Consider the following 14,472-nt stretch of genomic DNA (forward strand, 5'->3'; position numbering starts at 1 on the left):
CTCCATACCCCTAGCCACAACAATGAACAGTACACTCCCCACGGAATGGGGACAAAGGCCTGTCTCCTTCCCTTTCCTGCTTAGCCTCTGCCGCAGTGACACAAAACTCTGACCCGGAGTATAGACACTAGAGTACCAAGACGCGGACACATGCACATCGACAAGAAACAAACACTTGGGCGCACTAGCAACTGTAATCACTAAACAATTAATAAGGCTTACTCGTAGTTGGAGAAGGAATAGTGTAGTCGGATACAACTCAAGTCTGCAGTGTAGTTCCACCCACATTCAGGACCGCCCAATAGAATTCCTCCGTGACGGAACGTAGACCGCTGTTTATTTCGTGTTACCTAAACAAGAAGCTGATCACAAGAAGATATAGTAAGATCAATAAATTTTATGCCTCTGGCTTGTTTGATAGAAACAAACATTAAAAACTAATTTAGTTCACTTTTGTTCGTCAGCAGAGTAATGCAGGACGCTGCGGACCGTAGCCCACAATTACTAACTGCTGTTCTTTTTTTTTAAGTTGTATCCTACTATAGACATGCATCATACACATTAAAGCGCAGCCTTTGCGGCGGAAGTGCCTGGTGCCCCTCTTCGTGTCTTCTTGTGATGTATGATCTCTTTTTATACTCACTCTCTTCTTCAAGCATCCAGTCATTCGCTCTTGTGCTCGCTCACTCACTCGCTCGCTCACTCCCTAATTAGCCCACTACGTCACTTAACCTTTGACGCGATACCGCAATCTCATCATCGCTTCTGCGGAGTTACACGATATCAGTGAGACAGAGGACAGCTATCGCGGCGCGCACTCCGCAAGCTGGGTTAACGATACGGGCTCATGTCTTAACTTTGCAGGCGCTACACAAAGAAGTCGCCAACAAGGGCTTCCTGATATGGGCTCACATACTGCCAGCCTCCATCGAATCTTACGACTGGACATCGTTTGGCAGGTCAGTAGTCGCTGATCTGCCTCTGTACGCTTGAACTGTCGTCTCACTCGCAGTGCTCTGAACGAAGGGTGCGAGGAATGGAGCGCGGTCGTACTAATGAAACTAAAAAAAGAAACGCTTTGCAACCTTGGATGAGCCAGTGTTGCCATTTTTACTACCGCTGTGCAGCAAATTAAAGCTTCCTGCAGCTTACCTCAGAAAATATTATCGAACCGAGCTTTCGTGTAAAATGCGGCGAGGCAAACTCAAGACACGACACAGACAGAACACAAAGTAGTGGATTGTTTATTGTGAGATTTTAACGCCCGAAAGCGACTCAGGCTATGAGGGATGCCGTGGCGGAGGGCTCCAGATTATTTAGGCCCCCTGGTGTTCCTTAACGTTCAGTGGCATCCCACAGCGCGGCGGTTTTGTTATAATTCACCTCCGTCGAAATACGGTCCCGCGACTGGGATCGAACCTACTACCTTGAGATCAGCAGAATACAGATTGAATGGGACGGTATGTGTGACGGAAGCGACCGTCCCGTCTACTCTGAATCGTGTAGCGTATCTTCAGTTTGCTCCGTCGCATTTATAATGGCAGCATGTATATCATTGAAGCCAACAGCATGTTTTATCAAATCTATACTTTTGGCTCGGAAATACACGGCGCGTTACTTGCCGGCAGCTGCAAGCACTCCTGACAACTCTTGCTTTATGGTCATCGCACAGCGACTTGGACGCCATCGTTGTAGAGACTCACAACTTCGTGGTCCAAGGAAGAGCCTACCCGCCCTGTATGTACGAGGCGGGCGGCAACATTGACGCGCTCAACAAAAACCTGGTGAGTGCAGCGAGCTTTCCGCACTCGTTCCGCCCGCGCCATCTCGCGTGCATTTCCGTCATGTCTTGGCTTATTAATGCGTTAGCATTAGAACGATCTCTGCAGGCGGATATGGCGACAGCCCTCATGTTTGAAGCATGACGTAATGCGAACATTGTGACGTCATCACAACCTGCCCACCTGGTTGCGAACAAACATATTTACGATCCATAGAGCGAACCCTTGTTTGCAAACTCTGTGAGCCTGTTGCTGACGTTAGCAAACAGCGAGAAAGAAGCTACACATGAAGAAAAATTATTTATAGTGCACAGATTGGTATTTGTCCAGTAGTTTTTTCGTTTTCCCATTCTCTTGTTTTCTAGTTTTTATTCAATTCTTTTCTCAGACAAATGCATATCAATCAGCCCAGCTTTCTGTTCTACCCAAGCTAGGGAATACATTAAACAAGCGCAGCAAAGCAGCCATTCTACCAATCGGGCCACCTCAAATGCAGCGCCCTGCGTGAGAAAATCACCGCGAGTGCTCTGCAGATAGCAAGACTGCACAAAAGCTTTGCGATAGATGGCGGACACTTTAGACTACCTCTTTTTACAGCGACAGCTATTAAAATCGCGTTTCCCGGTTCTGCGGCACCGACGTCGTAACACCAGACTTCATTTATTGGTCAGCATGCAGTGGCGTCATACATTACGCCACAGCAGCGCGACGCGCTACGCTTATTTATCAGCATGCTCTGACGTCATGCATGACATCTCAATAATGTACCATGGCAACGCACCAGGCTGAGTTATTCGTGCGCAGTCAAGTCATGAGTGACGTAACAGTGACGTCACGAGCACTTCGCCAAAAAAGAAGAGAAATAATAGCGAATAAACGACATTGTATTCACCGCAGCAAACAGCTGTTGATAAACCTTACTTTACAAAAGTAACTGTTCTGCGATATTTTCTTTATTTTTTTTACAGGTAGACGTCCTTAACCTCATCCTGGTCCCCGCACCGCACATGAGCAGCAAGCTGGTGCCCACCGTGTCGACAGTGGGCAAGAAGTACGTTTTCTCCGACCCAGCCAAGGAAGCCGTGGGCGACCTGGTTGTCAGGCCGATACCCGACGACGTGTCCCTCTCCATGGTACGCGTACTACCCTAAATAGCGCCGCGTGTACAAATCTCATGAGGATCAACCGGCAACATGCGCTCACTTGGTGAGGGCGTGATACGCGGCCGCCATTTCCTTGCCTCGTATTCCTTCCAAGCGAAGCTGAATTTGGCTGCAGCATGCACTCTGCGCGCATCTGCCCCTCGCGTACCACCACAGCGATCTCATCACCTGTGCATGCTTGTACGTCTCCGCTATGCTAAAGCTCTCTCTCTTACTCTTTCTCTCTCTCTCTGTAAACTTTAATGACAGGAAAGCAGGGGAACCTTCTCTCGTAGACAGTTTAGCATGGTAAGGAAGTACAAGCGTGGCAAAATATTACGAAGCACGGTGCAGCGTCTGAAATTTGCTCACTCGTTCTGTAGAGACGATATGATGGTTTCTTAGTTTCATACGCTCAAGTACCAGATGCGTGTGCTAACATATATGCTTAAAATGCTTCCTAATTTTGCTAGCTAGGACGTGGCAAGAGTTCGATCGCCGGTGCGTGCTCCGTAATATTATGACCGGGACTGTACGCGTATGTACAGTCTGGACTAGCCGGGTGTTGGGCGCATGCGCTGTGGCGTGTGCGTTTCCGCCTGACATCAGACCTATCCAATGTACGTCTACGCTAGTACATCTGCGCTGTGCTAAAACTTTTTATTATCGCACGCAGCGCGGTGCGCTAGTTTTCACAGCGGCGACACAGTGAGGCGTTAATTTGTACGTGGAATCACAGCAATGCGAGAATGCAGAAAAGTGGCGCGGCAAGTGGCACTGCTACGAGAAAATTTTGTTTTCCTATCTGCACGGTCTGTGCTAGGAACCTAGGAAACGTCAGAATAATCCCGGCCCTCAGAAAACGCATCTATATATAGTTCTAGTGGTAGCTACCGAGAATGCCTTATCTACTCTGTTACGCACATAATGCCGAACTTAAATGAAATATCGCTTAGGGGAATTTAGGGAAGCGCGGTTGTACGCGATCTCGGTGGCGGAGCTTTGTAGACAAACCTGAGATGGGGAAAGGAAGCTCCTGAAGCGTAGTGTAAATATTACCTCTTCCTAGGTTGCCGGCTGCATATCGCTTGTTCTTCACTTCTGCGCGCTATATTTTTTTCAAAGTCTCCGGCTAGCCACTTAATTTTCGGCTTAAACCTGAAAATTTGCTATGCCTGCCTGCAGTTCCCCTATACGGGCAACTGTGTGGCTGATGAACTTATAGCTTGAAAGAAACACAGAACCACAAGCCTATTTTTGCGGTTTCCTAGTCGGAAACACTGCAGTGCAGCAGTTTATACATTTTCCAACCCGGTTCATTCATTTAATCACATTCTGTGTCCTCAGCTACGTAAGGAGTGTCGCATATATGTCATTTCAGTAAGAAACCATTGAATCCGCTTTTTCACAAGGCCGCTGTACGCATGCGTGCTGGTCCTCCAGCTCCGCTTGTTGCAAATAAACCGCCCGCTCCTTCTGCGCATGCGCAGTGCATGTTAGTGACAGGCGTATGCGGCAGATGGCGGCAGCTGTCAAGCACGCACACGCCGCTTCGCAGGCGAAGCTGGCTCCTCGTGGCACCAGATAGCACCCACGTCTCCCACGCGTGTTTGTTTTCAACCAGTAGCGGAAGAATTTTCACCACTCCCCAGGGGGCGCCACATCTTGCGAAAAAGATGGATTCAAAGAGGCGCGTTGTGGCGGTACTCACTGAAATTGCAGTACGCGAATATCTGAACCGCCGGGTTCTGTGTCTGATGCAAACGCTACTTTCTTCTTCTGCACAGTTTTGCCAAGACCTGGCATCGTGGACGTTAAAATGGGAAAATAAGACGAAATGTGACACGGCCTTCAACAACAAGCACGAATGGATTGGCTTCGAAAGCGCGAGGTCTGTCGTGCTCAAGGTACGTAGACGCCAACGTTCTGTGCGCTAATAAGGGGAGGAACGCGATTTGTTGAGGAAGGAACGGTAGTTACCCTGGAAAGAAGCGTAGGACGGTATGGCGAGAGCGAAGGGTGTCTACCGTGGAAGGGGAAGGGTTATTGTGAAAGGGGAAAAGACGAGAGAGGACGGATGTGCAACCGAAGGAGGCTACCGTGGAAGCGGAGGAATGTGTCATACACCGTCTACGGGCAAGGGAACTACTGGAGGCATTTCATATAAGGAAGAGAGGCGTATATTGTGTTAGCGATACGTCTGTGAAATTATACAAATCGGAGATGGCATATCTTGAACGGTTCTGTTGATAGTGGTGTATGTGATCTGGTGTCTGCACGTGATCGGGGTTTTTTCCTTATATTTGCTGCGCTACCGGTGAATAAAGTTAGATGAAGTTTAGCGCTAGTCCTGTGTGCCTCTATTCTTGTGTTCGTCTTGGTCGCGCTACAGTTCTTTTGTTACAGTATGTACCATCTAGCCCAACAAAAAGTTCTTCTAAACCGTCTACGGCGGCTGCTGAAAAATGCATCGGCCGAGGTAAGGCTCAGGTGGCGGTAACGCCGTGCGCTTGGAGCGGCTGATCGTGGAGGAGCCCTAGTCGAAGAACGAGTTCGACTCAAAAATTTAAAGAAATGCTCTCCAACTGGAACATATATTCATGTCGCTTTCAAATCCATGACCTCAGTATATCGCGAAAATAAAATGCATCAACATCTGTCGTTCAACCTCGTGTTACACCATGGTAACCGACCCGTGAGATCACTTTCGTTTGGTTTTTCCAGAACTCTGAACAGAACTGCGATGCTCTGGCATACTCACGGTGCTAATTCGTGTTGTTGGGCAGCCAGTTTTGTTTTGTTTTTTCTGGGGGGTGGGGGGGGGGGGGGGGTTAGGGTGAAATGTAGGAATCGATGGTAGCTCCTTTCTCTCCCCAGATATACTACTACATTTTTCTCTTCCATCAATCCTCTAATCTCACCGTACTCGCTTCCGGTTACCTAAAACTAACTATTACTTGGGTGTTTTAAGAGCTTCTTGTCCCTTCACTTCACTTCACTTTATTTCCTTAAAGCCCCTGTGTGAGGGTATTACATAAGGGGTGGGACACATATAGATTAACAACAGAAAAAGTACACAAAAATTGAACGAGGTATACAAAGAAAAATGATTATCGTGATGCAAGCAAACGCGTAATTTGGTTAAGAAACATAGTTTGGCATGTGATGGCAGCAAGTTTATGGGGAAGGCCGATCCAGTCGCTAGCATTCCGGAGAAAGAATGATGAAGAAAAAGTTGTTGTGCGTGCTCGTGGCCGAGATACCTGCTGCTGATGTCCAGTGCGAAGAGAAAAGCGTGGTGGGGGAGGGAAGATATAGGGTTCCTGTGATAGCTCGGAATAAAAGAATTTATGAAATAGGGATAAACTAGCAATGTGGCGACGAAGTGTAAGAGTAGGTAGATTAGACTTCGATTTCAGAGCTGATATGCTGATATCAAAAGAGTATGAGGAATGAATGAATCTAGTTGCCCTATTTTGAACTGATTCAAGTGAGTTAGTAAGGTATACTTGTTTCGGAGACCAGATGGGCGATGCGTATTCTAATTTTGATTGAACTAGTGATTTGTATGCGAGTAGCTTAGCATGCTGGGGGGCAGAGTGGAGATGACGCTTTAAGAAGCCAAGCGTTTTGTTAGCAGATGAAATAATGTTCGCGATATGGCTATTCCACGTAAGGTCATGACTAAGATGAACACCGAGATATTTATATGATTGGACAGGGTCGATAGGAACGTTAGAGATAGAGTAGGGGAACAGGAGAGGATCACTGCGACGGTTGAAAGATATATACTTGCATTTGTTTATATTAAGTGTCATTAGCCAGTCGTTGCACCAGTTTTGTTGCCGGGACTATTACCGGGACTATTTTCGCTAATGGCTTACAATTCCGACGGCAACAGTGGCAGCAACGCAGCTACCTACCGGGCGTTGGTGCCTTAACCTTGGCTTTTATAGTTGAGCGTAGTTCACTGCGTCTTTCGTGCGTGAAACCCCAACTTTTCTCGCAGACCGAGCTGGTTAAGAAGAAACAGCTGATGGGCCTCGCCGTGCTCAACGTGGAGCAGGACGACCAGGTCGCCTGCAGCTCTGACACGCCATACCTTCTCAGCGCCGTGCACCGGGGTCTCACCTCCGGCTGAAAACCGACGCGGCCGGCGTTTAATAACGGAGTGATCTCATGATCACTTTTGCCAACTTTTCTTAGATAAGGGTTCCTCCTCCCACCAAGAATTAAGACACACACAAAACTTTCCCCGTGCACAGGGCGAGTAAAATGCTGCGCGAAGTGCCGAAGTCGCCCCTTATTTTCAGATATTCCGTGAACTGTTTCTGCGCGTACGTTTGTTCTTGACCTACGTGCAGTTCTTACGATCACGATACCGAGAGTTAGTACAAGGCTCGTACTCCCATTGTGCACAGTTTTCCCGTACTGTGCCTGCTCACCTAGCACTAATCGCAACCTTTGCAGACGGTAGGTGGCATCAGCTAAGCCAAGAACCTTCTAATGCGTTAGCATTGTAGCCATATGTTAGTAAAGTCTGTCCGTCCGTCCGTTTTCCCGTACTGTGCCTGCTCACCTAGCACTAATCGCAACCTTTGCAGACGGTAGGTGGCATCAGCTAAGCCAAGAACCTTCTAATGCGTTAGCATTGTAGCCATATGTTAGTAAAGTCTGTCCGTCCGTCCGTTTAGTTTAGTAGTGCGGAGAATAGTGCTGAGCAATGGTTTTCCTTCAGATATCCTTAGACTATGGACATTTCACTTAATTTATTTTTTAGGAGGGGGGGGGTGTTCGCGAGGTGTCCCTACCCCCGCTGTCTGCATTGCCCACGGGCGTCGCTGTCCATCTTCATCTAACTATATTGCTCGTATTAAATGCCCCTCAACACGTCAGATAATGTGCGCCTGGAAAAATGTCAGATTAATCCCCTCGTTATAAACCGCATTGTGGCTAGGTCCGGCCTTTTGCCAGAATGTTGTCGTGATCGCAGAATGACGCAATGGTGAACATTATGCATGCATCATGGTCGCGGCGAAATCGGTGTTCATGTTCAGCGAGTGTCGTAAGTTCTCTTCGCATGGAGGCAAACGTCAAGAAAATTTCCACGAAGTTCCTCCTTACGCTCCAATTTTTCTGCGAGAACCAATTTGCAGTTGCAAAACAAACAAAATAAACATCGCCATCGAACTAAACATAATTGTTTTGTTGCCGTTCAGTGTCCGTTAGGAACTGTAGCCAGTGGCATTCCTTGCAGCAATGCTGACGCGGTGAAATGGGTGAAACTCGCGAGGTCGTCATCTGTGCACGAGATGGCGCCACGGCCCTATCGCTCGCATGTGTGTCGTGCGATGTCAGGGCGCTGGTAGTGCGGTAATTATCGGCAATGTTGGCCTAAGACACCGAATAGGAGGAGGCGCAGTTTCACATGCTCACGCAACACTCGCGTACTCTTATATACACGCACGATACCAGGCTCGTATCCTTAACATAATTTAACGTGGCTTTTGTTCCACGCGATGCCGGAGGTTCGTCACGCCAGAAACAAAGTGCCGTCTTTGCCACAAGTAACCGAGCAGCCGCGCAGGAACGAAGGAGAGCGAGGGCGCAGGCTTACGTCAGCCAGTTCACACTTGCAGCTGGAGAGCAGTGTTTTACTGTATAAGTAATTAACGGGGAGGACAGGCCAGCGCCGGGGACAGCAGCGCCACCGCTCGGGCGCTCCTGTCGCCGTCGCAGCTGCTCGGTTACTTTTGGCAAAGACTGTACATACACCGTGCACCTTATTACATTACGTCAGTGCGCTAGCATTTGAGGCTTTTGATGACTTTACAAAAACTAGCGTCATTTCCGGTCTGATGACACCACTTCCCTCCAGCCAATTGGAATTATCCGGTCAGGAAACGTCATCATCATCAACAGCCTGACTACGCCCACTGTAGGGCAAATGCCTCTCCCATGTCTCTCCTAATAACGCTATCCAGTGCTGGCTGGGACCACCCTATCCCCGCAAACTTCCTAATCTCATCCGCCCACCTAACCTTCTGCCGCCCCCTGCTACGCTTGCCTTAATTCTTGGAATCCACTCCGTTACCCTTAAAGACAAGTATTATATTACCATCGCATCACTAGCCCTGGCCAGCGCCATTCCTTCCTCTTGATTTCGACTAGGATGTCATTAACCCGCGTTTGTTCCCTTACCCTCTATGCCCGCTTCATGTCTTTTAACGTTACACCTATCATTTTTCTTTCAATCAATTCCCTTCATCCAATCGCGAATTTTTATGACTGACGACCTATTTTTTCCCAACGTGGCTTCTAATGTTATCGCAATAAAAGATCGGGAAGTGAGCTCACCGACACGAGGTACGACGTAAATACTGGGCTTCATGATTCACGGCGCAGCTCGCCAACACAGACGACGCTTATTCGACAGCTTGCAGAGGGAAACTGGAAGCAGTCACCTCCCGCACCACTGATGTATCGCGGTATAGAGGAAACACCAGTATAAAATAAATGGAAACGAGTATTGACGAAAGGTAGTTGGCCACTCAAACAATTCAAAAGTGATTTGGGCTCGGGAAAAGGAAGAATTAAAAGAGGAAAGGAAAAATTAAGAGAATACCATGACTAAGCCGCCATTGACTCCCCATCTAAGCAAACTAGTCGCGCATTCGCCAACTGCGGACTGTACAGCCACAAGGTTTGAAACCCTATTTATGGACCACGGCGACTCAAGAGTGTCACTGGGGCTTACCCAAAAGCTAAAACGAACAACAAACCCCAGAGGATACGTCAGATGTACATCAAGCCCGTAATTTTGAACTTAAAATTCAAAAATGATTGGCCAACCGTGTGACCAATTTTTAAGGTAAGCTGGCAGAAAAGGTTGAGCTCAGGGCGTCTTAAATTACGTTACAAAGGTTTGCGACCTAAGGTTGAGCACGGCCAGGGATAGTTATTAAAAAAAAGAAAATTTCAAAAAAGAAAGCGAATTCAAACTGTCGTCTTAAAACGATTTAGGTAAAAGGTGAATCGGTCATGCCCAGATAAAGCGTGTTATAGATGATGGTATTCCGGAAAAAGTGGTCGTGCATTCTTAAGTTTTTAAGCCACTGAAATGTGTAAGTTTGTTTGCCCTCTTCATGCCGTATCTCGTTTCATTTGTTGAATATTTGCTCTCTTAACATCGCTTAGTAGCCGACACATGGACAAAGCTTCCTCCGTCTGAAGCTGATCAGGCTGGTATATCAGATGGTACGTTTCCCTTAACTCCACTGTGCCCTTTCACATAAGTAACACCTATTGGATTCATTTACTTTTTGAAGTTTCTATTTTACGTCGTGAATGAATGGTTTGCAGTTGTTAGGATCTTTATAGCCTGAGTCTAGGGAAACCCTCTGTGAGTATTTAACATTGAGACAGACAGAGAGATGTACAGACACTCAGACACACAGACAGGCAGGCAGGCGAGGCTTAATGAGGTAGGCCTCCGCCCAAACCACTGCTGTATCATGGGGGTATATTCTTCTCGTTAGGATAGAAAAGATCGGCTTTGAGGCAATGAAAGGCTCAGTGACTCACTTCTTAATGTACACCACGGCAGGGATAAAGGAGGAAAGAAGGAAGGAAGAAAGAGGTGCCGTAGTGGAGGGCTCCGGAATAATTTCGACCACCTGGGGATCTTTAGCGTGCACTGACATCGCACAGCACACGGGTGCCTTTGCGTTTTTCCTCCATAAAAGCGCAGCCGCCGCGGTCGGGTTCGAACCCGGGAACTCCGGATGGTGGTGGTGGCAAAAACTTTATATCCCACAGTAGGGGTCCTGAAGGACACTCGGCTAGGCGCCAGGTGTAGAGGGCAGCTCCCACGTCGGCACAGAGAGCCCGAAGCTCTCCGCCGCCGCGCGGGCCTCCTGGACAGCCCGAAACTGGTCGTGTAGTGAAGCACTTTTTTTCACTTTGTCCATTGTTCCTTGTTCTTGGCGTAGGCGTCACTCGATGCACAACCACACAGCATATGGTTCAAGTCTACACGTTCTCTTCACTGTTCACACACATGTTGTCCGTCGTAGTCTGGGTCGATTTGGTTCATGCGCCAGGGGTTGGGGTATGAGTTCGTTTGGAGCAAGCGTAACGTGACCGACTGGCTGCGGGTTAATTGCTTATCCGGGAGAGGAAACTCTCGTCTGCCTAAATAAAAGTGTTTAGTGAGCTCGTTGTACGTGAATAACTGATCCCTGTACTCGATGTGTGGGGTAGCGGAGGAAACCGGAGGGACGCGGTCGATGAGTCCTCGCGCCGCCTCGTGTGCTATCTCGTTGAGATTCCGCAGACCGCCCCTAAGCTACCCATGTGTGCGGGGAACCATACGATGGAGTGATCGGTGATGTTACTTCCGCCTAAGATTCGTAGCGTCGTCGTGTCTTTTCCGTCCTTGGCGAAAGCTCGTGTGGCTGCTCTAGAGTCGCTGTAGACAGTTGTGAAGCTCGAGTCTTTGAGAGCTAGCGCTATCACTGCTTGTTCAGCTACCTCTGGCTTCTTGGTGTAAAGCGTGAGTGAGTTGCGCGATCGCCCGTGTCCGTCGATTACCGCTACCGAGTGGGCATGCTTTCCCGGTATGTAGGCTGCATCCACGAAAGCTGTCTCGTCTGGAAACCTTGCCGCGTCCACAGCGAGGGATTTGGCGCGGGCATGTCTTCGTCCTTGATTGTGGACCGGGTGTACATTTCTTGGGAACGGGAGCACTTTAATTGCTTCTCGCATGACTGTAGGTAGCTGCAGGACGTTGTCCCTTTCTGCTATGGTGTTCAGGCCGAGCTTGACGAGAATCTCTCGGCCCGCTTTGGTGCTTGATAGGCGTGCGATCTGTGCCGTGTGCTGAGCCTCGATGATTTCGTCAAGGGTATCCTAGCTGTAAGAGTAGATCAGTGGAGGCATTATCGGGGAGCCCCAACGCTGTCTTGAAAGCTCGGCGTATGTGTACTTCGAGCCTTTTCCGATGTTCTTTTTTCCAGTTAAGCATCGCAGCCACGTATGTGATGTGAGCAGAGTACAAAAGCGTGGACCATTCTAATGGCGTTGTCCACGCTCAGTCCCCTGTGTCTATTCATGATGCGCCGGAACATTCGGATCGCGTTCGCAATCTTGATCGTGATGCTGTCCAGCATCGACCAGTTGGAGTCGTTTCTTTGGATGATTAGTCCTAGAATTCGTATTTTGTCAACCGTAGGTATGCGATGTCCGCCCATGTTGTGTAACTCTATGCACGGAGTGTGGTGTTTGCGCCAGTCGTTGGACGGGCGCCCTGGTCTTGGGGTGTGGTAGATGAGCAGCTCGGGTTTTCTAGAAGAGCAGCGAAGTCCCATTGGGGGGAGATGGGCCTCGGTAACTGCGATGGCTTCTTGCATGCGAGCTTCCAATTGCGCATCGCTGCCACCGGGACGTCTCCGAGACGTGCTCGCCTATCCGGAGAGTGGCCGTTCGATCCTCCAGAAACGCCTTGACGTAGTGGTAGAAGCGTGTTCCAATATTGCGGTCAGATATGACTTTGAGAATGGCTTGGTGGTGGATGTTGTAAAAAGCGTGCTCCACGTCGAGTCCGAGTAGCGCCTTGGTGTCTCGTGTGGGGCGATCCAGCAGACTTTTCTTGATTCGTAGCACAGCGTCTTGCTTTGAGAGGCCCGGCCTAAAGCCAATCATATTGTAGGGGAAGTACTCCCTTCCTTCTACGTATTCCGATACTCTATTCAGGATGACGTGTTCGGCTAGCTTTCCTAGGCAAGACGTTAGTGAGATTGGCATTAGGTTTGGTAGGCCCAGCGACTTGCCCGGTTTTGCGATGAGGACCATGTCGGCATGTTTCCACTCTGCAGGTAAATGGCCGATTTTCCAGGCTTCGTTGATTTGTTGCGTTAGGAACGTGACCGAGTTGTCCTCTAAATTTCGGAGAGCCCGATTTGTGATACCATTGGGGCCTGCCGCAGAGTTACTGTTGAGTTCGTGAATTGCGAAGCGTACTTCGCTTTCTGTGAAGTCCTTATCTAGCTCTGAGTTTGGGGCACCGTCATAGTTCGTCCTTTGTAAGTTACTAGGTTGCCCCGATTTAGGCGGTAAGTACCGTTTGGCAAGGTCATCCAGATGTGCTTCGGCAGTACTGCTTTGCATCGCACGGTGCACTAATTTGCTTAGCCTGATTCGTTGCACCCGCCCACTCCCGCTGTGTATTTGCCTGTTGAGGGAGTTACAGACTTCGTCCCATTGCTGTCGGGAGAGAACCACGCAGTATTCTTCAATGGTCTTGTTGAGTTCGGCAAGTTTTCTTCGTAGTTTTCCGTTGAAACGTTGACCCTGCTTGTCCTCGCAGGTGGTCGGCTCCTCGATCGAGAGCTGGAGCGGCTGCGTGCCGGTGGCCGAAATTATTCCGGAGCCCTCCACTACGGCACCTCATTCTTCCTTTCTTCTGTCACTCCCTCCTTTATCCCTTCCCTTACGGCGCGGTTCAGCTGTCCAACGATATAAGAGACAGATACTGCGCCATTTCCTTTCCCCCAAATCCAATTAATATTATTATTATTATCACACACGTGGGATGGGGTGGGGTTAGGAATTCCGCAGCCCCTGCATTCGGTGGATCCCGGCTCGGGGCAAACGTCCGCACGATGTCCGAGTTTGCCGCATACGAAGCTTATGTCCACTTGTTTGCGATATAAGTATCAGGGTACCGTACTCCAAACAAGCAGTTAGGGAGAAAACGAAGGGGTTAAAAAAAAATAGGGATAGAAAAGTCAGGCATAAACCCCGCGCTCTCTATGGATTCGATATATAGTGTGTCTAGGCAACGCTCACTGTCTTAAAGTTGAGTTGAAAGTTCTTTGCTAGGCAAAGAAGGCGCATGGCCATTGGAGGGGCTAACGAGGAGTAGGAGGGGTCAGTGTTTGTCACCTCTCCCTGCCTTGATAAGGCCACTAATATAGCCATATTTTGCGAACACCATTTGGATATTAGAGTTAGATGCTGGAAGGGAGCACTAGATCAAACGGCAGGGTGTGATCTCGGAACGATCGGCGGCTCCCTTAGAAGCATTTCTTTCTGAAGCGAATTGGGTAGTTTTTCCCAGTTCCAAGTTATTGTCATGCCGTCAATTTCTTCAAAACTAAACGCAGTCCTCTACTCCAAACTCAATTTGAAAACAAAAAATAAATTCAAATTCTTTACAATTAGGCACGAGGCAATTATAGAGGAGGAGTAACCCTTTACTGCAAGAGAACATAGGAGTTTTCGGTTACGACGTACTACGATGCCGATGGCTGCCCTTTATAAAATGGAGAAGGTCTCCTTTGTAGTTATCGCTTGAAAATTTGTGGTATCATTCGGTAACATCTCCGCGATTTTGATACGAAAGCATTACTGGTCCCATTACGAAAATTTATTTGTGATTTGTGAAAGCTCCGGAAATTTCGACCACCTGGGGTTCTTTAACGTGCAGTTCTTTAACGTTTAACGTGCAGTTCTTTAACGTAAAGTTGTGCTCAAAAAGCCGAGCACCG

General features: G+C 48.5%; 1 protein-coding gene across 1 annotated transcript; it reads left to right on the plus strand.

Moving 5' to 3' along the window:
- The first annotated feature begins 876 nt into the window (after nucleotides 1-876).
- LOC144118438 (endochitinase-like) lies at nucleotides 877-7,194 on the plus strand. Its single transcript, XM_077651374.1, has 5 exons — nucleotides 877-959; nucleotides 1,673-1,784; nucleotides 2,750-2,914; nucleotides 4,711-4,830; nucleotides 6,933-7,194. The coding sequence occupies exons 2-5, from the start codon at nucleotides 1,740-1,742 to the stop codon at nucleotides 7,062-7,064; spliced, it is 462 nt and encodes a 153-aa protein (XP_077507500.1). The 5' UTR covers nucleotides 877-959; nucleotides 1,673-1,739; the 3' UTR covers nucleotides 7,065-7,194.
- Nucleotides 7,195-14,472: the final 7,278 nt, after the last annotated feature.

Source organism: Amblyomma americanum, chromosome 2, assembly GCF_052857255.1.
Source record: "Amblyomma americanum isolate KBUSLIRL-KWMA chromosome 2, ASM5285725v1, whole genome shotgun sequence".
Taxonomy (NCBI): domain Eukaryota; kingdom Metazoa; phylum Arthropoda; class Arachnida; order Ixodida; family Ixodidae; genus Amblyomma; species Amblyomma americanum.